At 42.3% G+C, this 27,593-nt stretch overlaps 1 protein-coding gene across 11 annotated transcripts in view; it reads right to left on the bottom strand.

The window, feature by feature from the left end:
* Nucleotides 1-6,715: 6,715 nt before the first annotated feature.
* Nucleotides 6,716-27,593, bottom strand: part of TJP2 (tight junction protein 2) — a 74,141-nt gene continuing 53,263 nt past the window's right edge. For all 11 annotated transcript variants that reach the window (XM_064140397.1, XM_064140392.1, XM_064140391.1 and 8 more), the window contains 18 exons: nt 26,335-26,438; nt 26,041-26,194; nt 23,683-23,791; nt 23,438-23,577; nt 22,884-22,950; nt 20,398-20,548; nt 19,483-19,591; nt 18,585-18,795; nt 15,839-16,026; nt 14,812-14,907; nt 14,625-14,704; nt 13,340-13,550; nt 12,906-13,006; nt 12,327-12,539; nt 11,374-11,484; nt 9,477-9,815; nt 8,972-9,057; nt 6,716-7,658 (listed from right to left, as the gene is read on the bottom strand). In XM_064140397.1, coding sequence (XP_063996467.1) covers nt 7,490-7,658; nt 8,972-9,057; nt 9,477-9,815; nt 11,374-11,484; nt 12,327-12,539; nt 12,906-13,006; nt 13,340-13,550; nt 14,625-14,704; nt 14,812-14,907; nt 15,839-16,026; nt 18,585-18,795; nt 19,483-19,591; nt 20,398-20,548; nt 22,884-22,950; nt 23,438-23,577; nt 23,683-23,791; nt 26,041-26,194; nt 26,335-26,438 — 2,639 coding nt within the window. In that variant the 3' untranslated portion in view covers nt 6,716-7,489. The remainder of the gene's footprint in view (nt 7,659-8,971; nt 9,058-9,476; nt 9,816-11,373; nt 11,485-12,326; nt 12,540-12,905; nt 13,007-13,339; nt 13,551-14,624; nt 14,705-14,811; nt 14,908-15,838; nt 16,027-18,584; nt 18,796-19,482; nt 19,592-20,397; nt 20,549-22,883; nt 22,951-23,437; nt 23,578-23,682; nt 23,792-26,040; nt 26,195-26,334; nt 26,439-27,593) is intronic.

The following is a 27,593-nucleotide window of genomic DNA, read 5'->3' on the forward strand; positions in this document are numbered from 1 at the left end:
AGTGTAAATATAGTTTCATATTAGATCAGATAGTTCTCAGCAATACTCTGAGTGAAGTAGACAGGGGTGGATTGTGCTAGTTTGAAGCTAGCTGCAATGCTTTGTTGAGAAGAACTAGATTACAGGCTGTGAAAGAGAAACAAGGGTGATGTCTGCTTTACTCATAGGCTTGCTAAGAGGTATAAGAGCAAGAATCCAAACATAGATAAAGTAGTTGGGAGTTGCTCTCTGTCTGGGCTCTGGGCTGCATCTCTCTAACCTCACCTTCCATCTCCCTGATTAATCCACTTGCTTCCTAACTTCCCTGGCCTACCCTCCATTTTTCCTTGGGGCACAGGCAATGTCTGGGGTAAGGTAGAGTCATGGGAGAAGGTGGAAGGGTGGTTGGGTGCCCCTCCTGGGGACTCAGGTTTCTGAGAGGGGTGTTGTGTTTCTGTATTACATTTTAACTTGTATTCTTATGTATAGAGCTGTATATACTGTAAATATCTGCTTGTATATTGTGCTCAGCTGTAAACATAAGCTTCATTCAAGTTTCCATAGCCGTCTGAGTCTAGTCTGGTTGATTTCCAAAGTGTCGGGGGGCAGATAACACCCAAACCACCACAGAACTCTCAAGATGGGAACTGTCAAGATGGGAACTCTCAAGGCAGGAACTCTCAAGGTGGGAACCTTTTCTCTATTTATCCTTTTCTAGACAAGGTGTCCATTTACCATTTATACTGGGTGTGCCAGTTTGAAGCAGGCAGGCTAGAATGTTTTGGTGAGAGAAAGTAGATAATTTAGCTGTGAAAAGGAAAACAATTGTGATGTCAACTTCCCTCACAGTCTCGCTGAGATGTATGGGAACAAGAAGGAAAACATTAGATAACATTTGCCATTTTTCTTCACTCTGCTTCTGGGCTTGAACAAAGCTGCATCTCCTTAACCTCACTGCCACTAACCTTGCTCCTTAACCCTCTTGGCTGCACCTCTATTCTTTCTCAGGATTGGGGTAAGGTTGAGAGGGGCAGGAGGAGGTGCTGGGGTGGTTGAGAGCCCCTCCTGGGGACTCAGGTTTCTGGGAGGGGAGTTGTGCTTCTGTATTATTTTTCCTTTGTATATTTCTGTCTATAACTGCATATACTGTAAATAGCTGCTTGTATATTGTGCTAGCTGTAAATAAACAGCTTCATTTATATTCCCAGAGCCCATCTGAGTTAGCTGGGGCATTTCTAAAAGTGGGGAGGGGGGAGGTGGGGGGAGGGGGGGGGGGCGGGTAAAAGCCAAACCACTACACTGGGCATGAAAATGCAGCCAACCACCAGCGTGATCCCAGCATGGGCTTCAACATGAGTCAGCCCACATGCAGAAAGGCTCCTTTTGCTGCCCCCCTTCAAGCCTGCAGAGCAGGGGAAGGGAAGCGTTTTTTTCTCCCATTCAAACCCATGGAGTGGGAGGGAGAAGAAAGGAATTTGGGGTAACCCAGGACACTCTCTCACACACAGTCAAAACCAGGCTGGAGGTACAGGGCCTCCCCTCACAGGCGTGCAGGCTGATCCCCTCGGTCAACAGCAGCTTCTTCACAACCTGTCCACATGAAAAACATGCACAAGAAAATGAATCTCTGAAAGGGTCCTATTGGCTACAGTTACTAATGCAGACTGCATCTGCACTAGTCCTTGGGCTGGCCAGGATCTGTATGTAGGGAGCCTTTTGAGCAGAAGTAGAAGGTCAGAAGACCCCTGTAGGCATTTCAGTATCTCTCCCTCAAGTGGAAGCTTGCATCTTGAGCCTGCATGCTACTATGAGCTGTGAATGCTCACCAATAGCAGCTACAAAGTTGAAGCAAAGGATTGTAAAGAGCCTGGTCTTCTGCTGGGCAATCTCTTTCCTGAAATTCTGTCAAAGTCATATTCTGAATGGTGTCCTGAACACAAACCTCTATTTACAAACAGGATGGCCTCCATACAATCATGGCCAGTACCCCAGGATACAACGGAATACTCTTTATGAATAGGTACCTGCTCCCTCAAGAACAACCCTCAAGAGAGCCAATGCCATCCTGGCTTGTATCAGAAACAGTGCAGCCAGCAGGACGAGGGAGGTTATTCTTCCCCTGTACTCAGCACTGATCAGGCCACACCTTGAGTCCTGTGTCCAGTTCTGGGCCTCTCAGTTCAAGAGAGATGTTGAGGTACTGGAATGTGACCAGAGAAGGGCGACAAAGCTGGTGAGAGGCTTGGAACACAAACCCTATGAGGAGAAACTGAGGGAGCTGGGGATGTTTAGCCTGGAGAAGAGGAGGCTCAGGGGTGACCTCATTGCTGTCTACAACTACCTGAAGGGAGGCTTTAGCCAGGTGGGGTTGGTCTCTTCTCCCAGGCAACCAGCAATAGAAAAAGCAGACACAGCCTCAAGTTGTGCTGGGGGAAGTATAGGCTGGATGTTAGGAGGAAGCTCTTGCCAGAGAGAGTGATTTGCCATTGGAATGGGCTGCCCAGGGAGGTGGTGGAGTCACCATCCCTGGAGGTGTTCAAGAAAAGCCTGGATGAGACACTTAGTGCCATGGTCTAGTTGATTGGCTAGGGCTGGGTGCTAGGTTGGACTGGATGATCTTGGAGGTCTCTTCCAACCTGGTTGATTCTATGATTCTTGAAATCTGCCTTATTGACTAACCAAATGAGAATCTTGATGATTGTCTTTGACCACTGATGAGTGCCAACAACAGAAGAGATGTTTGTCTCTCCAGTGCAGTAGATTCCTGTCCTCAGCTGGAGTCACAGAGGCACCTCAGAATGTATGAACTGGCTTTCCTTTTAGACGGAACTGATCAGTACAAAGTTAATGATGCAACTCCTAGCAGGCATTTGGTTCATGAGATCAGACTAGGGTCGGTCTGTGGTCAAAATGGGTCTGAAATGCATTGTAGTGTCTCTATAACCTGCTGTTTCACTCACTGTTTTCATGCAACAGGTTCTGTTCCTGTTGGTACATATTACTGGCTATTTTAGACACCACCATCTTAAGCCATAAAACCAAGACAGGGTAACTGCTTCCATAACCCTCTAAATTAAGAGTTGTAACCAAGTCAAGTAAGACTTTCTGGGATTTTGATTATCTGAACATGTTGTGGTTTAGGCCCTGTCTCCAGCCAAGCCCTTTGCTCACACAATTTCCCTGACCCCCAGCAGTAGGACCGGAAGGAAAATCGGGAGCTATGTGCAAAACCTCAGTGGGTTGAGATAAGGAGAGTTTAATAGAACAATGCAAGGAATAAAGAAATAGCAGAAATAAACAATAGCACTAAGGAATTAATATGTAAAATCAGTGTCATAAAAGCCATTTGCATCCCCCAATCCCAGTACAGTAGTGCCACAGTCTAGTCCTCATGGTCCAGCCCCCCACTCTCCTCTCACTATGTAGTGGTACCATGTGGTACGCAATACCTCACGGGTGGGCTCAGATGGCTGTCCTGGGTCTGGCCCCTCTCACCCTCTTGCGAGACAATTAACTCTGTCCTAGCTGAGGCCAGGAGAGGATATCTCTGTAAACAGCCATGCTCTTGCAGCTTGCTTTGCAGAGAACAGGCTACTCCACTACAACATGTATAATTTAAAGCTTTATGTCAATTTACAGTGCTTTCAAGGCAATTTGCAGAGAAGCATTGTAGGCTCTCAAACTCTATGAGTGACACTTGGTTTCCTTCAGTTACTGTGGTGCATACACTCAAAAAAACAAACATCTTAAAATAAATCTGGAGATGCACTTTGACATTATGAAATTAACATTTTTATCAGATGTGGTTTGTCTGAATAAACATCTGAAGCTATATATGACCCCCAAAGGTCCATCCAGTCCAACCTCCCCAGAAGTCAGCAAGGATATCCTCAGCTAGATCAGGCTGCCCAGCCTAACCTTGAATCTCTTGAGCCTAACCTTGAATGTCTCCAGGGAAGGGGCCTCAGCTACCTCTCTGGGCAACCTGTTCCCAGTGTTCCACCACCCTCATAGTAAAGAACTTGGTCCTAACATCCAATCTACAGCTGCTCTTCCCTAGTTTGAAGCCATTCCCCCTCATCTAGTCATCACAGGCCTTTGTAAACAGTCATTCTCCATCCTGCTTGTAGGCCCCTTTCAGGTACTAGAAGGTCACTATTGGGGCACCTCGGACCCTCCTCTTTTCCAGGCTGCAAAAACCCAGCTCCCCCAGCCTGTCTTCATAGCAGAGGTGCTCCAACCCCTCGATCATTTTTGTGGCCTGCTCCATCAGGTCCATGTCCTTCCTAAGTTAAGGACTCCAGATGTGGATGCACCACTCCAGGCAAGGTCTCACCAGAGCAAAGTGGCAGAATCACCTCTCTGGGATCTGCCCAGGCTGCAGGATAAAATGCCTATTGTCTATTGGGAAACAGAGCCGTATCAGTAAGTTTTCTCCTTCCTTAAATTTTGTGGTGCTTATGTTATGTGCTGATCTCCAGTACTTAAAAAATTAAACCAAGCCTACCTGTCATGAGAGTTTTCGTTGGCAGTGCCAACATGCCTTTTGCATGGCTAGGCATGACATCTGGCTGGTAATCATGACCTGTTTGCAGGCCACTATGAGATGGTATTGCCAAGGGAATGGGCTGCCCAGGGAGGTGGTGGAGGCACCGTCCCTGGAGGTGTTAAAGAAAAGCCTGGATGAGGCACTTAGTGCCATGGTCTAGTTGACTGGATAGGGCTGGGGGATAGGTTGGACTGGATGATCTTGGAGGTCTCTTCCAACCTGGTTGATTCTATGATTCTATGATTCTATGATTCTATGATACCCAGCCACTCAGCTTTCTAACGACAAGTCATACCACACATGTCAAATCGAAATAGGGCAAACTTAGTTTTTATTTTTCTGTTAAGAGTGCCACATCAGATTTTTTTTTTCATGTTAATGACAACCCCCCACATCCCTCTAAGTGATGCAAGAATCCCAAGGAAGGTTTAAATGTCTTTGTGCGCAAAATAGCATGAGCAGTTATTAAAATAAAATCCAGTTAAAATGTACCCCCATTCCACTGCCTTTAAAAGTAGATGAAGCTCAGTTTCCCCCCATATTTTAGTATCCTTGAGAGAGCAGAAGACTTTGGAAATTCACCACTATAATGAGTTCAGATTATTTATGAGTTTTTTAATCTATCTGGCTAGCCCAATTATATGAGTCATGTACTAAGGAGCTCCAGAAATACTTGGAATGTTTTGTTTGACCTGGTGGAGATCACACAGTTAGATAACAGCCTTTTAGCTCAGCATTATACTGTTTATATGTTGGGTTTCTGGTTTGGGTGGGGTTTTTCTTTTCGTATGCTTGTGGGGTTTTTTTGTTTTGTTCGTGATTTCATTAATTTTATTTTAATACATAATAAGTATCAATCCACAGATAAAATGTTGCTGACAGGTGTGGTTAGACTCATGGCAAAAAAAAACAAACCAACCAACCAACTTGTTTGATGAAAAGCTCCTGCATCCGCCGCTTATGCTTCTGCTTCTGACTACTTTTCATGGTGTCTGTAGGTCTACTCAGTAGCAAGCAAAAGTTAAGAAATAGTAGTTTGGCTGAGAGGCATTGTATTTCAACAGGTGCTTCTCTTGAGACCTCCAGAGATAAGACAGTGCACTGAGGATTTAGTTTGAAATTATGAAAATAAACACTTAACCTTTTAACACTTATTTGTTGACTGGGATAAAGCACAGGGTGTCCACACACTGAATGCCAAGGAGAAAAAAGGCCCACAGAATAATTACCTCATGAGGAGTGACTGAGGGAGCTGGGGGCTCTTCAGCTTGGAGGAGAATGAGGGGTGACCTCATTAATGTTTATAAATATGTAAAGAGTGAGTGCCAAGAGGATGGAACCAGGCTCTTCTTGGTGATGCCCAATGACAGGACAAGGCAATGGGTGGAAGCTGAGGCACAGGAGGTTCCATGGAAACGTAAGGAAGAATTTTTTCAGTGAGGGTTACAGAATCCTAGAACAGGCTGTCCAGGGGAGTTGTGCAGTCTCTCTCTCTGGAGATATTCAAGACTCGACTGGATGTGATGCTGTGTGATCTGCTATAAGTGATCATGCTCTGGCAGGAGGGTTGGACTACATCTTTTGAGGTCCCTTCCAGCCACTGATGTTCTGTGATTCTCTAAATAAGAATACTCAATGCAATGCACAAGCCAAGAATCTTGGGCTGTGGTGGGGAAAATTCCTCTGAAGAACTGATGAACCCAACACTTCAGCTTTCTTATTCAATAACCAAATTACAAACTATATTCTAATACAAGCAGTATTTAATCATTTGAAAGAGTTGTGGTACTAAAGAAGGACACTCTGCCTTTCATGTTTTAAGAGAGCATTAGACAACCATCTTCTCCATCACATAAGTAAAAATAAATTTTCCTATGACTCTACCAATAATTTTTCTTTTACACAGGAGAATTAAGGATAAAGAGCAGGAATAAGGTAGCAGAAATGGACACTATAAAAGGCTTGTCTCTGGCAGGAGGTCTAAGGTTCCGCATTAGTTTTCTTTTACATCACAACAAATTTTAAATTACATTCAGAGCAATGAGGAGCACCTTCAGCAGTAATGGTGAAGTTCCCCATTACTTGAACAGAAGGAAATGAGACTCCGTACTGCTGCAATTGTATCCATGAAAGGCAAAGATTCTAGAAGACTAACACTGTTTGAATGAAAAAATAAGATACACAAAGTTTGTGTCTAGAATATATCCTTTATTATTTGCAGTCTGTAAGTTTTAATACATAGCTGAATTTCTACATCATTTTATCTGTTTAAACACATCCTGGTGTCTTCCAACAACTTAATCAATCACATCTTTATTATGTACAGTCAGTATTTATGAAATATTGCATATGCATCTATGGACTTAGAAAAATAACATGCATGGGAAATTATTACCATGAAACTGATAAAAAAAAAACCAAAAACCAAAACCAAAAAGCAAACAGGTAAAACAGACAATCCCCTTTTAGTGTGTTATGGCTCTGCACCAAGTATCAGATGTCAAAACAAAGAGTTTAAGATTCTTCTTGTTAAAGGCACTTACAGTTCTTCAAATACACTTTCAAATATAGTTCTGTTGCATTAAGAAGTGCATCTCTCAGATCATACTTCCACAACACAGCAGAACAGTCCAAAAAAGGCAGCATTAATAAAAGGGAAATAAGGAGGTTTATGTTAAAATATTAAAATACCAAGAATTAACAAAACCTTTTAGGATTTGGTCCTTATAAACCAGGCAACAGCATTCAGGCAATAGTGATTTTTTCTCTCAGATGCTAACAAAAAAATATCCCCAACAATGAACTCTTCCAGTTCCAGCGTATAGATATGTCTAAGTTGAGTAGGGCACCCTCTAACACCACCCCTAATTAAAGTACAGCTTTTCAAGACTAACTACGGCTCCACTTTGGCTGTGAAGGAAGAAACCTCAAAGAGCATTATGTATGCACACACTAGTGAGCCTACAATTCTGTGTCTCTGTATCTGGATGGCTGTCCATAATATCCCTTCTTAGAGTGGTCCGATAGCTGCCGACGGTACTCCTCCTCCTCCTCTGCATCGCTGCCATAACTGCCACGGTTCTCTAGGTAAGGTCTAAGAGGCACTTTCTGGGGCTCTGGAGGTCTGGAGCTAATACAGCAAGAGAGAGAAACAGAGAGATGTGTTTACTTTCATTATGAAAAGCTGAAAAACAGTTTTACTTAGTACTGTTTTTATGGCCATGTACAACCTAGAAAGCCACACAAAGAAATCCCTTCTAGTGCATAAAAAACTGCATGGACATGGTACGTCTGTCTGGACAGGCATCTTATTTTCATTAAGCTTCACATTGGATCTACACAAACTACCTGGAATAAACCAGATTTAAAATCACACAAACCCTATGAGGAGAGGCTGAGGGAGCTGGGGTTGTTTAGCCTGGAGAAGAGGAGGGTCAGGAGTGACCTCATTGCTCTCTACAACTACCTGAAGGGAGGCTGTAGCCAGGTGACGTTGGTCTCTTCTCCCAGGCAACCAGCAATAGAACAAGGGGACACAGCCTCAAGTTGTGCCAGGGGAAGTATAGGCTGGATGTTAGGAGGAAGTTCTTGCCAGAGAGAGTGATTTGCCATTGGAATGGGCTGCCCAGAGAGGTGGTGGAGTCACCATCCCTTCAGGTGTTCAAGAGAAGACTGGATGAGGCACTCAGTGCCATGGTCTAGTTGACTGGATAGGGCTGGGTGCTAGGTTGGACTGGATGATCTTGGAGGTCTCTTCCAACCTGGTTGATTCTATGATTCTATGATTCTTTATTGTTAAGTGTCCCCTCATATGCCCACACACCAGAAGCTTTATGGCACTTGGAGCAGAGATATTTTTAGCCACTGCTGCTACCCCACCTGACATTGTACTCAGTTTGCACCAGACTCTTTCTAGGCCTTTTGCTTCTTTTGCATCCCTAGTTTCTTGTTTCATAACCTGAGACTGCTTAGAGGATATTTCTTTAACTGTCAGACTTCTCTCCTTATTCAAGGCTCTCAGTAGAGCTCTTATGCTTAAAAGTGAGCACATTTGATTTTCATACGCTGTGGTACTACCCACTTAGTGTGACACTAAGCAGACATATAGAAATAAAATCTGCCAAAGAAAGGATTTTCTGTTTCACAAGCCATGATTTTTGCAACCCATGTTTTACCAAACTCACTGGAGTCAGTGTATCTCGGTGAAATTATTTTTTCCAAAGTAACTCAAATATTGTAAGTGAGCTGAAAGAAAAAAAAATCCTGAAAACCAAGAAGAGCTCTCTGAAATTTTGCCTAACCTTTACAGTCATCTTTGAGGCACAAGAAAGCAATCTATTTGGGCAGGAACATTTGTGTGAATAAAAGCTGGCAAAACCAGTTTTCCTCCTGCTGGTGAAGTAAACAATCATGAAAAAATGCTTTGAACTGAATGCACCCTACCTCATAGGCTGGGGCCAGCTCTGTTCTGCTTTCGGTGTTTTGACAGGGACAGCATAAATATCTGGATGCTTCTGGGCTATTTCAAGCTTAAAAAGAAAGTAGGAGAAAACAACTGTTCTGTTAGCCTATTCATCAAGGATGTTAGACAGTAAGTAGATCTAGAAGGTCACAGCTACAACTGATACAATTAAAGCACAAATTGATAATTGATCTTACTCATATTCCTACAATTATATAATCTTGTGTGAGAGTAGCAATCTCAAGTGCACACGAAAATAACTAATGGCCAAAACCAGTGGGGGATTATGAGAGGTCAGCTTTCTATAGTTGCAATAGGAAGCCTTAAAATATGTCTTCCTACTGCATCCAAGTCCACACAGTGGCATGTGTGGTTTCACAAGCTTCTTTCACCAGAAGCAGCACAATGCAAGGGCATGTTTCTCCTTTTCAGGATGCAGGTTCGATGCCAGAAAGCACAACACAGGGAGAATGTTTTCCTTCATACCCTGGCATTTTGGGCCTCTTGTAGCTCTTGCATTCTTTGCATCCTTGCCTTATGATCCATCTCTTCAAATATTTTTACTTTCCTCAGTACAGACTTTGGAGTACTTTCTTGTTCACTTCCTTCCTCTTCCAGCTTGGCCTCCTCTTCCTCCTCTGCAGATGGGACTGCTGGCTGAGAGTTTCTCATAATGGGACGTCCAAATGCAGGTTTCACAGAAACTGGTGGTGGTGCTGCTTTAGCTGATACAGTTGAAATCTCACTGCTGGCAGCAATGTTACTTGATTTGGAGTCATAGTTCTTGGGGAAGTCATAAAGATCCTCTTTATTTTGTAATTTTCCCTGTAAGTATGAAACATGCAAATAAGTTTACCTCAGCAATTTCATTTTTTTTACTTCAAATCAAGGCATTAAACCAAAATCTAACAGTGTCAATCTCTATTTGAATCATAGAATCACAGAATCAGCCAGGTTGGAAGAGACCTCCAAGATCATCCAGTCCAACCTAGCACCCAGCCCTAGCCAATCAACTAGACCATGGCACTAAGTGCCTCATCCAGTCTCCTCTTGAACACCTGAAGGGATGGTGACTCCACCACCTCCCTGGGCAGCCCATTCCAATGGCAAATCACTCTCTCTAGCAAGAACTTCCTCCTAACATCCAGCCTATAATTCCCCTGGCACAACTTGAGACTGTGTCCCCTTGTTCTGTTGCTGGTTGCTGGGAGAAGAGACCAACCTCACCTGGCTACAGCCTCCCTTCAGGTAGTTGTAGAGAGCAATGAGGTCACCCCTGAGCCTTCTCTTCTTCAGGTTAAACAACTCTAGCTCCCTCAGCCTCTCCTCATAGGGTTTGTGTTCCAGGCCTCTCACCAGCTTCATCACCCTTCTCTGGACACATTCCAGCATCTCAACATCTCTCTTGAATTGAGGAGCCCAGAACTGGACACAGGACTCAAGGTGTGGCCTGACCAGTGCTGAGTACAGGGGAAGAATAACCTCCCTTGTCCTACTGGCCACACTGTTCCTGATACAGGCCAGGATGCCATTGGCTCTCTTGGCCACTGAAAAAGGTATTTGAACTGATGTAACATTGTCGGCATTCACTTACACACTACACACCAGCCTAGCATTTAAGAAGAGCTTTTTGTCCCATTTGTTGAGGATTTTTATGAATTACAGTGTGTGTTACGAGATAGCACAGAGGAAAATCACCTTCCAAATAATTAGTCCATGTCACCTAATCTAGCATATCACTACCAGGAGTTTAGAAGTGCACAGGACCCAAGACTCTTTTCTATTCTGTTCTCTTATTTCCACAGATGCCACACTCTGCCTAATCTCTACTGTCAAGTGAAACCTGAATATATTTTGAGTATGCAGCATGCGAGGGCATCTGTCATCACAAATCAAGAGCTCTGATGCTAGGAGAATAAGGAACTGCTGAAATGGAAATCGGTGTCCAAACACTGTAATTTTTCTCCCCTGCATTATTCCTGAACAGGTTTGAGTAAATAGTTAATTGTTTAATGATGAAGACTGATTTTGGAGGCGGCAGATTCTGGGTTGTGTCTTGCAATAATTCCCATCAGATATACTTTTCCTAATGATTATCCTACATTAATTCTTCTTGGTATGAAAGAGTGACTTTCTATTTGCTAGCAGGCACGAAAAGGAGTCTATCTTCTTATTTCATGCAAAGATGATGTGTATTTGAAGAGAAAGGCTATCTTTTTAGATTTTCCTCTGCCTGATCCTGCAACACATTCAGCCATTCCTTCTCTGCACACTGACAACATTTTTTAATTTATAATCATTCTGTTGCCACATCCCATGTGCTGCCCTGGAGAGCTCTCCAAACAGAGGAACTATGCATTTAGATTTGTTTCTACAAGTTTACCTTAGGTGGTTCAGGCTTGAATGATGGAGGTGGACTTGGCTCTCTAAGGATCTCTCTGCTACCAGCTTTTCTTAATTGAGCCCTTGGTTCTGGGCTATTTTTTTTTAAACTCTGAAATAAAGTAAGAGGTAAAATCAGTGCAGCATTCACTATCGGTGTTCCTCAAGTTTTCTTTGTGCAAACAGTAACCAAGAGTCAAACTGCCAGCAACCTGACTACAATCGCTGCAAATACCATTGCAAAGGTCATGGTGATGAGACATCATCAGGAAACTTAGTATGTGGTAGTTTAGAGTTAGCACTCTAATAATTCTAAACTATAAGCATGGAATAATAAGATCTCAGAGATGCTGACTAGAAAAAAAACTGTAAAAATAAATAGAGAATTGGTTATAAGACAAAAATAATAGGTAAGTCTGCATCGTGTCATTTGTTTATTGGACTAGTATAAAGTCTACTGCACAAATTACTCTGTCTCCTGCCTCCTCCTCTTTTCCCTGTGCTGGCTGATCTTGCATGGCTACACTAACCTTGGCTGAACAGATCACACTGAGGCCTGAATTTCCCTCTGGAGAGAGAAGGTGGCTGTTAGCCCTTTCTGGGTTGTCCAGGGCAGGGAACTTTGTGTTATTTCTAAACTGTAAATATATGTAAATATATTCTGTATATATGCATTGTATTTTATGCTTTTAGATTTTAGCTTGCTGTAAATATATAGCTTTAACTTGCTTCCAAACTTTCTGAGCTAGTCTGCAGATGTTATTTTGAGGGAGTAATTTCAACCCTACCACACAGTGTTAGGCAGAAAAGCAGAGCTATTATTACTATTGTTGCTCTATATAATGAGATTCTCAAACACTTTCAGAGGTAAGATAAATCTCATTTTTAAGCAATACATACAGAGTTTTCAGAAAGGGCAAATTATAGCCCTGTTGAAAAATCCAATCATCTCACCTCCTCAAGATGCACAGGTTCTGAAGACCGGCTAACAGATGAAACCCTTGGTTCATCTAGAGGCTCATCGAGTTCATTGTCAGTGTATGCACCTCCTTCTCCATCCGTATCCTCTAGGTCACTGATCAGCCGACTGTCACAACTCAAATAATCAGCCCCCATTGCAGTAAGGTAAGACATACGATCATCTGCATCATCTTCCATGCCATCCAGCTAGAGAAAAGTCAGTAAGAGTTAGGAAACAAATATTAAAAGTACAATCTAGCTAGGTCTCAAGGTCATGCCAAACAACTCCTTAAAATGACTCTGGAGAACTGAAAAATCTTTAATGAAGAATCATAAAGTGAAGTCCTTGTAAGAGTTTATCCCTCTTCTCCAATATGCCCTGGCCACAGCATAATGATGAAATCTTCAAAGTATAATGGAAACAACAATAATAAGTATTTTTTTTGTTACCTAGAAGACACCAAAGACACCAATTGACTACCTGTCTAACCTATCCAGCACTGGCAAACACAATCTAGAACTATTTTTATTGCCAAGAGAGGTCTTGAGACATTTGCAAAGCTTTGTACCTACCTTTCCTTCAGATACCCATACTGCTTCTCCTTGCTGTTGCTGAATTATATCTTTCAGACTGCCATACCAGCTGTCATTGGTTGAATTCAAATTGATGGTGGCTGTAAAAATTGAAGGAAGAAGTGTATTTGATGTGTTTGTAATATAGAAAGTGATCCTTTACCCAGTCTTTGCTCTTTAAAACTTTATTTTTCTGTTATGTGAGGATGTTAAACAGCCACTGCTCTTAGATCGCAATAGAGGCACAGTGCTTTCACTTTATAATTTGTCTATTCACCAAGCTTATTAAGTCACTATCTTGTAATCACGGTATAAGAAACCAGCAGAACCAGGAACTTTGAAAATAAAAAGCAGGTCAAGGAGGGGATTGTTCATGACCATACCTTTACATGCACTACCCTCTTGGTAAGCTGGTTAGACACATTCTTCCTTACCTGTAAAAAGGTGGGAACAAGTTTTCTTCAGTTTGTTCGCTTGCTCGTAGAGTTTCCTTGAGCTCTTATTGGATGTGGAACATAGCCTTTGTCTCATTGTTTTCACACCCTGTTTACTGTCTGGGTTAAAGAAGACCACAATTGGAAACCACTGGGTATAATTTAGCAGGTCCACTGCCTTAGGAGTCACGTCCAACAGAGCATGTTTATCCTGTTAACAAAAAAGCCCAGTCAGTCTGCTGCTTGTGGAGAACAAGATGAAGTGGTTGGAACATGGTAGCTTAGGAAAACCAGGGTATTTTTCTCCAAACAAGGCCACAACTTGATGGATTTCCCCCCACACAGTTATATCACATTCAGAAGCCACAGCAGGCAGCTTTTTTTTTTTTTCAACTCCATTTTTCTGAACAATTTTTGCTTGAATGTCCACAGTCTTAACTAGCTCTCATGTTACATAAAATGCAGTTACTCCAGCTTTTTGTGTTGTTAAACAGGTGGTGAAAATTAACCAGCTGGTCTTTCTACTTGCCCCAGCCACAGCTTCCACTACCACAACTACTCTGGGTTCTAGGTCTGAGCTTTTATCTATACACACTAGAGGAGCAAATCTCACTTTTTTTTTCCATTAAATGTATTTCTTCATAGCTGCGCCTAGTGCAAAGATTAATGGGATTTCAAATGGGTGCTTCAGTGGGGCCTGAGCTTTGAACACATTTCCATGTGACATTCTAACCTCTCTGACACTCATTTTATTTGGCTCAGGACAATAATCCACTGTGTATATTTTTGGGAAAGTTTTTTACACTTCTTGATTATCATTTACCTGTTCTCTAAACAGTATTATATAAAGAGTTAATATAGTCTTAGTAGATGTAACTTAGCTATCACAGTCACTTCCTGTTAGTTCAAGAGCAGTAATCTATCTGATGCAATCTAAAATGTTAAACTTCTGACAACAGTAAGAGCAAGCAGATCACTGCATGACAGTAAGCCTTCCATGGCAAATTTAGAAAGCATGCAGTGAAACACAGATGCCTCTCTGTTCAACTTCAAAATGGACTAAGAACTTCATCTCTCATATCATGCCAGGTTCCCCCTCGTACTTGAAGGACAGCTATCAAAATGATAAAACGTGGTTTTGAACAGCTTCAGAACAGCCTTATCATTACGCCAATTCTTCTTACCGCAGAAACAGATGAAGATTTGAGGACTCTGTAAGTTTTAGAATCAAAGAAATTTAACAACATGCCTTTGAGTACAAGAAATTTTCAGAGAAATGTTCTACCTGCTCAATGATTTGCCTCACAGTGTTCAAGCGCACTACCCCAGTTGACTTCTCTGAACCTGCATCTCTGGGTTCTGTCTCTGCAAAGACAACATTTTAGTTTATTTAGAGTGGCTAGGCAGCTGTGATTATTAAGTTATCCACTGTTTCCATTATGGATGATAAGTAAGTCAGGAGAACAACTTACTCGCTGTCTGATACAGGTGAGGCAAATCATTTGACAACTTCTCCATAGCAACATCTGCAATAGGGCCAAATATCACCACAGGTCTCTTAAAACCAGCTGAAAGAAAAACGTTTGAAGAAAAAAGTAAGTCTGGAGTTTTGTTACATAAGTGACACAGAGAAGACCCCTAATTTATAAGCAGTTATAAGAAAGTTGAAGACTTTTTTTTCTCAAAAGTTGGTGCAACAGCATAACTTACACACAGCACTATTTTCACCAGCTGAGAAAGCTGCTTGGACTCTTCATTCCGAATGTAGAATGTTTTCAGGATTCTACATTCTGAAAACGTTCGGATCTTCAGTAATCTTTTCATGCAGCAAAGTAACAAAACCCTCAACTCAGTGGATTTTGTGTAAAGACACAAATGCTAAGCCAGCAACGGGCAGGTTGAAAAGGAAAAACTGAAAGACTCTGTTATGCTTATGCCAAAAAGTGCAAATGTAAGTCCTCAAGTTAATGGGCGAACAACATTCTGTGGCTCAGCTTTCATCTCGAAATCTGGGAGCTCATTTAAAATACTTCCTACAATTTGTTCCACAAAACCATCATGGGTGAATACCCAGAAAATTATCCTGACATGCTCAACATCACTAGTAATACAGTTACAGTCACAGGTGTTGAAAAAATACGTGGTGTTTATTTGCTCTCAAAGTAATGCTAAAGTGGCATTTACAAGGAAGATAAAGATGGTGACTGATATCAGGCACAGAGACTGTACTTTCAGAGCTAGCCAAGGAGAAGCTGAGGAAATAAGGAAACTTCTCCTGTTCGTCCTTTTTCAGTCTAAACCTTGAAATTGGCACATGTAACTTGGAGGCAAAGGAGAACAGCAGCAGCTTAGAAACAAAATACTTTTTTCTGAGTTAATAGCATCCAGAAATTTGTGTTCTAAGCAAAATGTCATCCCTTCCTGTTGTTACAATTTAACATCGAAGCTAAAAAACAGCTAGAAATAAGCGCGCAGCTGGCTTGCAGCAGACTCACTCACCTTCACGCAACTGAACTCGTTCATAAGCTGGGAATTTTGTGCTCACAGATACAATCGCTGCCAGATCTTCACGACTCTTCCTCAGATTCTTCTTCACTCCAGATCGCTGGCCACGTGTTCTCCAGAAGTCTGCCCTATCGCTTGAGCCGTCTTTTTGGGCATTTTGAACACTGGCCATCTGCTCAGCTCTGAGAAGAGAAAGCAGAGAGTTCATTTGCACAGAAATAGTCAAAGAGGGCAAAGGAGCTTTCACTGAGTAACAAAGGATTTTGAATTTGCAGCAGCTAGTTCACCAGACAGCCAGCCATGAGCAGAAGGAAAAATAAGAGAAGTCCATGTTCTTTTGTCCAGGAGCAAACACAGTGTCAGAGTGATGCTCTGACTCACCATAGATACAAGATTTCTGGGCAAGAATGACTCTTCAGGTTTTAAATTAATAATTCATAAAAGCATAAATAAAAGAATATAACTGGAAAGAGGCGGTGAGCAAGTGCAACTCAGAACTGAAGGCCTAGCAAATTATTGGTACTATTCTTTTCTCCACTAGGCCTCTTAAATTAAGTCCTTACAGCATTGAAACAAAGGCTGGGCTGGTCAGACCAATTGACAGGGATGACAGAATGTACTAACCAGGAAGTAGGCAGCAGAGTCACACACGTACTCACAGCATGTACAGCTGTGAGTTTTTTCTCTCCATCTTAAAATCACAACTATGCTCAAGAACTTAGTATCAAAAAACATCCTGGTTTTTCTGCCAATGAATTTTAACACTTGCACACACTGCGCACATTTGAGTACTTATTACCTCATGTGCATCTTAGAATCATAGAATCAACCAGGTTGAAAGAGACCTCCAAGATCATCCAGTCCAACCTAGCACCCAGCCCTAGCCAATCAACTAGACCATGGCACTAAGTGCCTCATCCAGGCTTTTCTTGAACACCTCCAGGGACGGTGCCTCCACCACCTCCCTGGGCAGCCCATTCCAATGCCAATCACTCTCTCTGGCAAGAACTTCCCCCTAACATCCAGCCTATACCTTCCCCGTCACAACTTGAGACTGTGTCCCCTTGTTCTATTGCTCGTTGCCTGGGAGAAGAGGCCAACCCCCACCTGTCTACAGCCTCCCTTCAGGTAGTTGTAGAGAGTAATGAGGTTCACCCCTGAGCCTCCTCTTCTCCAGGCTAAACAACCCCAGCTCCCTCAGTGTCTCCTCATAGGGTTTGTGTTCCAGGCCCCTCACCAGCTTTGTCGCCCTTGACAAGGAAAGTATTCCTAAGCAAAAAGCACTGTTATGTTTCATGCCATATTACACACAAAAATAAAGACTACAGCTACAAATAAATATTACTAGCCTTGGAACAAGTTCTTGAAACACTTCGTCCAAGAACACACAAAAACAATTCCAGCACTGAAGTTCTTCTAAAAGATGAATCATTGGGGTACTCTTGCACAGTCACGAGATTCCTCATATGTGGCTTTGTTTTGTTCATTTGTTTGTGGGTTTTGGGTGGTTTTTTTGGTTGTTGTTTGGTTGGTTGGTTTGATTTCATCTGGCTGGGGACAGGGCAGGGGAGGAGAAGGGAAATTAAAAAAAAGCAAAACCACAATGCTCCACTCATTTTCTAGAAGAGGAACTGAAACAAACAGTGGTCAAAGCTTAGCTGATTGCTGAGACAGAAGCTCTAGGCCTGTGTTGCAAATATCCGTTCTATTATGTAGGCAATGTCATCCTCTCTTGGCCACAAGGGCACATTGCTGTACCATGGTTAACTTGTTATCCACCAGGACCCCCAGGTCTCTCTCCACAGGACTGCTTTCCAGCAGATCACCTCCCAGCCTGTATTGGTGGAGTTCATTATTCCTCCCCAGATACAGGACTCTGCACTTGTCCTTGTTGAACTTCATCTGGTTCCTCTGTGCCCAGCTCTCCAGTCTGTGCAGGTCTCTCTGGATGGCCACACAGCCTTCAGCTGTATCAGCCAAGCCTCCCAGCTTGGTGTCATCAGCAAACTTGCTGAGCAGACACTCTGTGCCCTCATCAGTGTTATTGATAAAGACATTGAACAGGACTGGCCCCAGCACTGATCCCTGGGGGACACCACTAGTCACAGCTCTCCAGCTGGACCTGGCACCATTCATCACCACCCTCTGAACTCTATCTTGCAACCGATTCCTAACCCACCTTACTGTCTGCTCTTTCATCCCACACTTCCTCAGCTTGCTCACTAAAATGTCATGGGAGACAGTGTCAAAGACCTTGCTAAGGTCAAGGTAGACTACATCCACTGGTTTCCCTGAATCTATCCATTCAGTTATAGTATCACAAAATGCTATCAGGTTAGTTAAGCACGACTTCCCCTTGGTAAATCCATGCTGACTACTCCTGATAACCTTCTTCTCTTCCAAGTGCTTTGAGCTGCTCCATGATTTTTCCAGGGATGGAGGTGAGGCTGCCTGGTCTATAGTTCCCTGGAACCTCTTTCTTGCCCTTTCTGAAGACCAGAGTGACATTGGCCCTCCTACAGTCCACAAGCAGCTCTCCTGTCTGCCAATATTTGGCAAAGATGATGGGGAGTGGCAGAGCAATAACATCAGCCAGTATTCAATCACACTTCTAAATTCATTCACACTTCTAAAGAGGTAAAACAGAGAAAGAAGGCATAGTAAAGGAAGCAAAAATCATTCAGAAGAAAAAAAAATTCTTATGTCTAATAACGTGCAGGAAGACAGGACGCCAGCTTACCTGCTCTTATTTGGAATGAGGCCCTTCTCCAGCTCATTTCCAATCCTCACAGCCAGCCAGTTTCCCAGTTTGCCATCATACAGTGTATCGACTACTCTAAAGATCTCCCCTCTGGTGAATGCTAAGCTCTGTGGTGACTCTTTCTCACACTCAAAGTGGCTTCTGATGAAGAATGAATCTCCTCTTCCACAGGCCATGATATCTCTGTAGACTAAAACGGGAACCCCTCTTTATTTCAGATCTTTTTTACATATGAAAGAAAGATTAATCAGTTATTCTAAAGTTCTGAAATTCTTCTCCTCCACTCAAAAAGATGCAAAAACTACAGTCTGCATATCCATTGCTCTACACACATACTATCAAGACTTCTATACTTGCACACACATAGCCTACACAGCTCTGCAAGAAGGAGGTACTCACATCTTCCCAAAGCATAAGGCAGCTACAGTAATTCAGTATTATAGCAAGCTGTGTCTCCAACAGAAAAGCAAGAGACTTTGCTTGCTCTTTAACTGTTCATTAATAGAACAGTCCATTTGCTGTTGTTTGACTGAATGTTCCTGACTGCCTCAGAAAAGGCATGCCAACAGCAATTCTTGGGCCAGTGGTTACAGACAGGAAAGCAGAAGGAACAAGCAGTATGTTGCCACGCTTCAAGATTAAGAAATACTATTCCATACTAATGAAAGTGTTGGAGAAGTGCTCTAAAAAACACATCACATACACACACATCTGTATGACCCTTGTGGTATGGAATATAGCCATCCTCCAATCAACTGAAAAGGAAGGTAACTAAAGTGTTATCAAGAATGAACACAAGAGAGATTGTGTGGCTTTACTGACAAAACAGATCTTAAAAGATTCATGGAATTACACACGTTTTCTTCAAAGCACCTACCTTCATACTTGCTTTGAGCCAAAATTGTCACTGTTTCTCCTTTGGGAATTTCTAAGAGATACAAAACGGCATCTTCCCGAACAATGCCTCTGAAGTCTTGAGTGTTCACCTGTATAGAAAAAAACCAAGCGAAACAACCTCAACCACCCCAGTAAACACACGTTAAAACAAAAACAATCTAAAAAAGAATCAACACTTGGAAAGTCAACAATAAAATGAACAAGTAAAGATTTCTACTTTATACATACACACACACACACACACACACAAATGTAAATATTCTCTTCCTTTATTATACTTCTGGGATTTTTATGTCAATATAGGTGTCAGTTCCCAATAAGGAATATTTTATTCCAGCCATTAGCATTAATCTTTTTGAAAGAACAAGGCTCTGGATGTGCATTGATATGCTGTTGCTTCTATTTTAACAGGCTCCAAAGACTTTGAAAATCCAGGGTATTACATGAGAAAATGTGTAGAAAATTACATCATCCTCTTATTAGGCTTTTCAGCAAAAAAGGAGATTCTAAGAGGAAAAATGGCATAAACGATATAATAAAAAAAAACCTAGGAAAATAAATCACTGTTACCCAAGGTAGTTGGACACACATGAAAGAAGAATATTTGGCCTCAACTTTCCCCCTCCAAGACTAGGAAGAAACATTGCAGAGAAACTGTATGCTCCCATCCTCAGGTATTTTTCTTGGTTAGTCTTTCTGCTACTTACTCCTTCCACAGAATCTTAAATGAACTAAAGACTGATACACACTTCTTCAAAAACTCATTTCAGCAAGACCCTGCCACTCTTCCTAAGCAATAATTTGACTTTCTAAGATCACGATTAGTTTCTGACTTCCACCATGAAGCAAACTGAACAATACAAAATTAATTTGCTTAACTGGGACACAGGCGTACCTTAAGAATCTGATCTCCTTCCTGCAGTCCTTCCTGATCAGCTGAAGTGCCTTCTTGGATTCCAGCAATGAATATCCCTACATCATTTCCGCCAGCCAATCGTAGACCCACACTGTCCCCTTTCTTGAATCTCACCATTTTTGTATTAGGACTACAAAATTCATAGGCATAAAAAAGAAATAAGTGCAGAAGTTAGGCATGTGGCAGTAACAGGTATTAAGAGAAAAAAAAATTCAACTCTTTCAACATGGTAATAATCTTAGTCTCTCTGTGTCACTACTATATGCTACCTGTACCTTGGAAACTCCTCAGTGAGGGAAGGAAGAAGAGAATTTGCACTTTTCAGCGGGAGTGGAAACTGAGAAGAGCAACAAAGTCACAGAACCACAGAATTTGCAGAATTAACCAGGTTGGAAAAGACCTCTAGGATCATTGAGTCCAACCCATCACCTAACCCTTCTAACTAAACCAAGTGCTTCATCCAGCCTCCTCTTAAACACTTCCAGGGACGGTGACTCCACCACCTCCCTGGGCAGCCCATTCCAATGGCAATCACTCTTTCCACGAAGAATTTCTTCCTAATGTCCAGCCTAAGCCCCAGCGCAGTTTGAAACTGTGTCCTCTTGTTTTGTCACTGGGTGCCTGAGTGAAGAGATCAACCCCTGCCTGGCTACAGCCTCCTTTCAGTGGCACACACAGATTGGAATAAAGCAGGAAAACAACTCCCTGTTCATCAAGTACCAAAATGGTTTCCTGCCTATTGTCTCCCAGATGAGTGGCTGGGTTCTTTCATCAAAAAAGGCCCGAGTAGCAAGTAATTATACTGATTGTTTTTTCCTCCATACACATGAGAACTGTCCTCTAATGTAAACTCAGACCTATTTTCTCTGCAGTTTAACATGATTATTAGAAGTTCTCCAAGTTTTTTGTTTGCTTGATTTTTTTCTTTTAACGATAAATATTTTCAAGTGTACTCTATTGGCATGTTAACAATTAGTCCTTTCATTTTGCAGTGGGAGAGGCTATTGGACTAGGTTCAGCTTTTTGCTGTCAGAAAAGCTGTATGCCTGAGTGACCTTCCAATACAGAGGACAGTACTTATCTGTTACAGCCTTTCTCAGTAATACTCTAATCCTGTATTATAAATTCCTCTTCACCAAAATAAGCACTTGATTAATTTGCACATCAATGACATTTTCAGAATCCAAACAAGAGAAGATCTGAGAAAAGAACTGCCTTGAGAGAACACACCAAGCTACAGAAAATCTTCCAAACCTCATCTTTTAGCTTCTCCTTACAACCTCCTCTCCCTTCAATTTCTGTACCTGGAAACTCTCAAAACATGTAAGCTGACTTCCTATTAATACAGTTTGCAGCTTTTATTATCTTCATTGTTAAAGAATCAACAGCAACAGATTCTATTTGACCACTTACAAAAATAATAAAACCCACCCACCAGGCAAAAAATAAACTTGGGAAGCAACATTTTGTTCATTTATAAACAGAGACCAGAACTGCAATACAGTCTGCACAGGCTTCATTTGAAGACAAAAATTTCTGTACTAAATTTCCAGCAGGTACAGAAAGGCCTTGTCTTGCACCAAGCTTGTTTACAAATTTAATAGAGGACATTTTCTTTGCATTTTAATATTATGGTAGAGGGGAGGATTATCTTTTGCATACATATAAAATAACGGGAAGAGGCATAAAAACACATTTCCACAGAACTGCAGAGGTTACAGTGGCCCTCTGCTCACAGCCAGTTGTTCAGGGCCATGACAATTTATGTTTTCAAGTATCTCTAGTGATTGAGTTACTAGCAACAACGTGGGAAAACTATTCAAGTGGTTAACTATCCTCACAAGAAAAGGTTTCTTTATATCAAATCAGAATTTCTTACATTCCAGTTTGTGTCCCTCTGTATTCACCCTCCTACTCCACCCCTCTGAGAGGAGTATGGCTCTGTTTTCTCGCTACCACACTATCCATTAGGTCACTGCAGACAGCAGTGAGATGTCCCTTCACTTCTCTTTTCTCCAGACTTAACAAACACAGCTTTATCAGTTTGCTCTCATGTAATATACTGCAGTCACTGACTTCCTAGACTTGCTCCCCTGTGTTGTCTTTATTGTCCTGGGAAGCCCAAAAATGAACATAATACTCCAAATACTATTTCAAAGTGCCAAGTAGAGAAGAATAAATATATGACAATATACCATTGAGAGTGTTTCTGTGCAAGCCCATAAACAGTGTTCCATATCTTCCAGGCACAAGGTAATTCTACACCTTACAGGCAGATACTCCTAACTGCATGTTTTAATTCAGGTATGGTGAGTAGGAAGCCATGTCAATCTCCCTTTGGCATTAAGCTACAAAGGGTTATCACTACAAACAAGCAAAAACCCCTAAAACCCACGCAACCAAGAACCAGGTGCAGGTCACTGGAAGAATACCAAGTGCAAAACAATTTGCAAGTGCTGCCTTACCCATATATTGCTTCATCTTCAGGGCTGGGCTTAAGAATTGTTCTTGTAACTGCTTTTGGCTGAGACACTGCATGTAAAAAGGCCAATAGAAGTTACTAAGCTATCAAAAAAGTTATAAATGGCAGCAATTTTTACTCATCAGATAGCAGTAAAACTCCTCTATACCAAGGATTAACAACAGATTTAAATATCAGGCATCCCTTTGACCAGTACTGATTTATTTGCATTTTTTTTTCATCATTGAAAAAGAACAAACAGATCAAGGTAGGGACACACAGTTCTTTCAGACAAGCCAGATGAGACTTAAGGAATAGCTCCATAGGCTCTAGGACAATAGTGCTTGTTTATCTGGCAATTCCAGTATGGAGCTACCTTCAAATCATATCTGGTGTTTCTTCTCTCTTTGCAAAACAAAGAAAAATAGACCTCTTCTCTGTATGTCAGGATGGGGCTGACATAAAGAGTATACTGTCTATGTGACTGGGGGAGCAGCTGTTCTGTAGCCAGGAGTAAAGAAATTAAAAAAAAAAAAACCAAAAACTTCAGACTCTGACCTACTGTGTCATCCTGGTACTTCAGTTCTCTGCTTGTGTCTGCAACTGTAACAGCAGAAGTAGCAAAGTCACCAGTCGACTTGAATGGTGTAGGCATTGCTCCTATCCTAGACATCTTACTGGATGGATCATCTTTTGCACTAAAAGAAGAAAAGGTGCAGTGAAATCAGACAACAATGCCATCTGTTTTAAGAATTTCTTTGACAAGCACTAGAAAATGTTGACTGGAAAAGACCAGGTCTTACTTTGATTTCTCTTTCAGCTTTTCATTGGATGAATGTGAATCTACATCGGAATGGTGTAATCTGTCATCTTGAGGGGACAAAGATCTGTTTGACTCTATTTCAGAAATGTCTGGAAAGAAAGAAGCAAAACATGAAATGCAGGATTTGTTCAAATTATCTGCACATCTGATCACCATGTTTATTTACAAAGCTTTTGCATACAAGATATGCAGAACCACTAGGCCTACTTCCATTCCCAGATGGATTTGGCAAGAGTTCAAAGTGTTGTCTGCATTTCAGTGCTTCTACTTCTTTTCTCCCCGAGATTCAGGAAGGTTTCACACAACCTTTAGGACATACAAACCACACAGCTAGTTCAAGTGTATCACAAACTCATTAACTAGAGTTATCAACCTTTGATTTAAGGTCTCACAGAGGTTCCCAAACAGAAGACTACCATCACATTAATAGTCCTCACACAGAATAGAATAGACTACAATAGAATAGAACAGAATAGAATCAATCAGGTCAAAAGAGACCTCCAAGATCGTCCAGTCAAACCTATCATCCAGTCTTTTTTTGAACACCTCCAGGGACAGCAACTCCACTATCTTCCTGGGCAGCCCATTCCAATGGCAAATCACTCTCTCTGGCAAGCACTTCCTCCTAACATCAAGCTTATACCTTCCCTGGCACAACTTGAGACTGTGTCCCCTTGTTCTGTTGCTGGTTGCCTGGGAGAAAAGATCAACCCCCATCTAGCTATAACCTCCCTTCAGGTAGTCGTAGACAGCAATGAGGTCACCCCTGAGCCTCCTCTTCTTCAGGCTAAACAACCCCAGCTCCCTCAGCCTCTCCTCATAGGGTTTGTGCTCCAGGCCCCTCACCAGCTTCATTGCCCTTCTCTGGACATATTCCAGTAACTCAACATCTCTCTTGAACTGAGGAGCCCAGAACTGGACATGTCATTCCTTTTTCAGTTAGAAAGGAAACTGAGTAGCCCTCAGACTTGAACCATACTCAGCCTTGAACCATACTCAGCCTTCACAGCAAAACGTTCAAAAAGCTGATCTCTCTATTCTCACATCAGAGGCACAAGTAACTTGTGCTAAATGCAACATCCTGGTCCCCTAAACATTCTGAGCCCTTCCTAAAGCAAGATTATGTTGAGAGTGACAGCTCATACACTGTGAGACAGCATTTGTACAGAACAGATACTGGATATAGTTACCCATTATGGAATCACAGAATAGTAGCGATTAGAAGGCACCTCTGGAGATCACCTAATACAATACCCCTGCTAATACCACATACACCTACACAAGGCTGCACTGGAACATATCCAGGCAAGTTGCAAGTTTTTAAAGTCTCCAGAGCAGGAGATTCCACAAGTTCTCAGGGCAGTTGTCCAGGCAGACTTAAGATCCTCTTGTCCTGACATTTTGTCTCTCCTGTTGAATGCTGTCATGAATGTTAATGCACTCAGAAGGAGAGACCAGTCCAACCCACTTTAAAACTGAAGTCATTATTAAAGCAACTGCCTCACTTGTTCTGAGAATTACAATTGATTTCTCTCCTTCTGTCTTGGCTCCTGCCCAAAACATAATTATAGGAATTATCATAAAATTCTTCTTTCACATAAAGGAAAAAGGCCTTGATGCTGAATTGGCTTTTATGTAGGTTTGTTTGTATCTATTTTATTAGTTGGTAGGGGAGGGAGAGACAGAAGGGTTTTTTTTTGTTGTTTTGGTTTGGTTTTGTATTTGTTGGGCTTTTGCTTTTTTCCAAAGAAGAACCCAGAACTATTCTACCAAAGCAAAATACTGTAAGCTCCATTCTGTCCCTACACAGCATCCAGAACTGTGGGAATGCAGGGCTCAGAGCCCATGGGTTCAGAGCCTGTGTCACCTCTGAGGGATGACAAACCTTGGGATACATTATGATAATTGACTCCAAGCCCTGGAGCGAAGATTAAGGCAGGCAGGCAGCAGCCTTTTCAATGTATGCTTAGCACAAGCACGGGCATGAACCATCAGTCAACGCCTAAGATGCTTGGAAGAAAGACAACAGATTCCTGAAAGGAGCATCTGCTTCGGTCAGCCTCCTTTTTATCTATGTCTGGCCCTTTGCTATACTTGAATGGCCGCTCGCTGTGCTGGCCCTGTCCTGGACTGCCCCTGCCATGCTGTAACTTCTCCTTGGGAACTACCTTTTGTTTATACACTCTGAAATGTGTTATTGGTTAAAAGCCTCACTCAGAACCATATAAAAAGTTGCTATTTTGGGCAATAAAGTAGACTGCACAGGCCCTGAACAGACTCTGCATGATCACTGAGGGATTTGAGCAGCACAGAACCATTTATTTAAATTAAACCTCACCATCCATTTCTGAGTCACTGTCGTTCAATGAAGGAATGTTGAGCAGTGTCTGCTTTCTGTCCCTGAGGACAACCAACTGAAGCTTCCCCCGTGACTTCTCAATCAATTTTCGGGCATCAGCTAAAGACATGTTTTCTGTCACTGTACCATTGATCTGGACATAAAAAGGCAACAATAGCACTGTAAGCAAACAAGCAAGTCCATGATGTGCTCAAATTTAATAGTGAACATTACTATAACACACCTTACTCCAGAGCAACCACTGTAACAAGTTCCTGTTAAACCAGAACTGACCTTGAGAATGATATCCCCTTCATGAAGGTTGCCATCCTTGGTTGCTAGGCCAGTACGGGTCATTTCTTTTATGAAGATCTGACTGCCAAGCCGGAGGCCATATTCTAGAATCAGAGAAATAATCCACTGTGGCTTAGAAGATGAGCAAGTGGGCTTTTTTAAAAAAAAACAAACACAGAATCATGGAATTGTTTTGGCTGCAAAAGAGCTCTAAGACCACTGGGTTCGACCACTGACTAACACCACCATGGCCATTAAACCATATCTGATGTTCCGTGTCCACTTCTTGAACACCTCCAGGGACGGTGATTCCACCAAATCCTTGGGCAACCTATTCCAACACCTGACCACTTTTTCCATAAAGAAATTTCTAATATCCAACCCAAACCTTCCGTGGCAGAGTTTCAGGCCATTTCCCTTCACCTTATCTCCTGATACTAGAAAAAAGAGATCAACCCCTACCTCACTACAACTTCCTTTGATGTAGCTTCAAAGAGCAGTGTGGCTTCTACTCAGTCTTTTCTTCACCAAACTGAAAAACCTGTTACCTCAGCCTTTCCTCCTAAGATGTGTTTTCCAGACCCTTCACCAGCTTTGTTACCCTTCTCTGCAAAAATCCTGCAACTCAATGTCCAGCGCAGCACACTCCATTACACCAAGAAGAAACAAAACACATATCTAGTAAACCCACTTAACCACAGGATAACTGTCCTGTTTCTGTGCTGTCATAGAATCATACAATCAACCAGGTTGGAAGAGACCTCCAAGATCATCCAGTCCAACCTAGCACCCAGCCCCATCCAATCAACTAGACCACGGCACTAAGTGCCTCATCCGGGCTTTTCTTGAAGACCCCCAGGGACGGTGCCTCCACCACCTCCCTGGGCAGCCCATTCCAATGCCAATCACTCTCTCTGGGAAGAACTTCTTCCTAACATCCTGCCTATACCTATCCTGGCACAACTTGAGACTGTGTCCCCTTGTTCTATTCTGGTTACCTGGGAGAAGAGGCCAGCCCCCACCTGGCTACAATGCCCCTTCAGGTAGTTGTAGACAGTAATAAGATCACTCCTGAGCCTCCTCTTCTCCAGGCTAAACAGGCCCTGCTCCTTCAACCTCTCCTCATAGGATTTGTGCTCCAGGCCCCTCACCAGCTTTGTTGCCCTTCTCTGGACATGTTCCAGCATCTCAACATCTTTCTTGAATTGAAGGGCCCAGAACTGGACACAGGACTCAAGGTGTGGTCTGACCAGTGCTGA

This window comes from Pogoniulus pusillus, chromosome Z (assembly GCF_015220805.1).
Source record: "Pogoniulus pusillus isolate bPogPus1 chromosome Z, bPogPus1.pri, whole genome shotgun sequence".
Taxonomy (NCBI): domain Eukaryota; kingdom Metazoa; phylum Chordata; class Aves; order Piciformes; family Lybiidae; genus Pogoniulus; species Pogoniulus pusillus.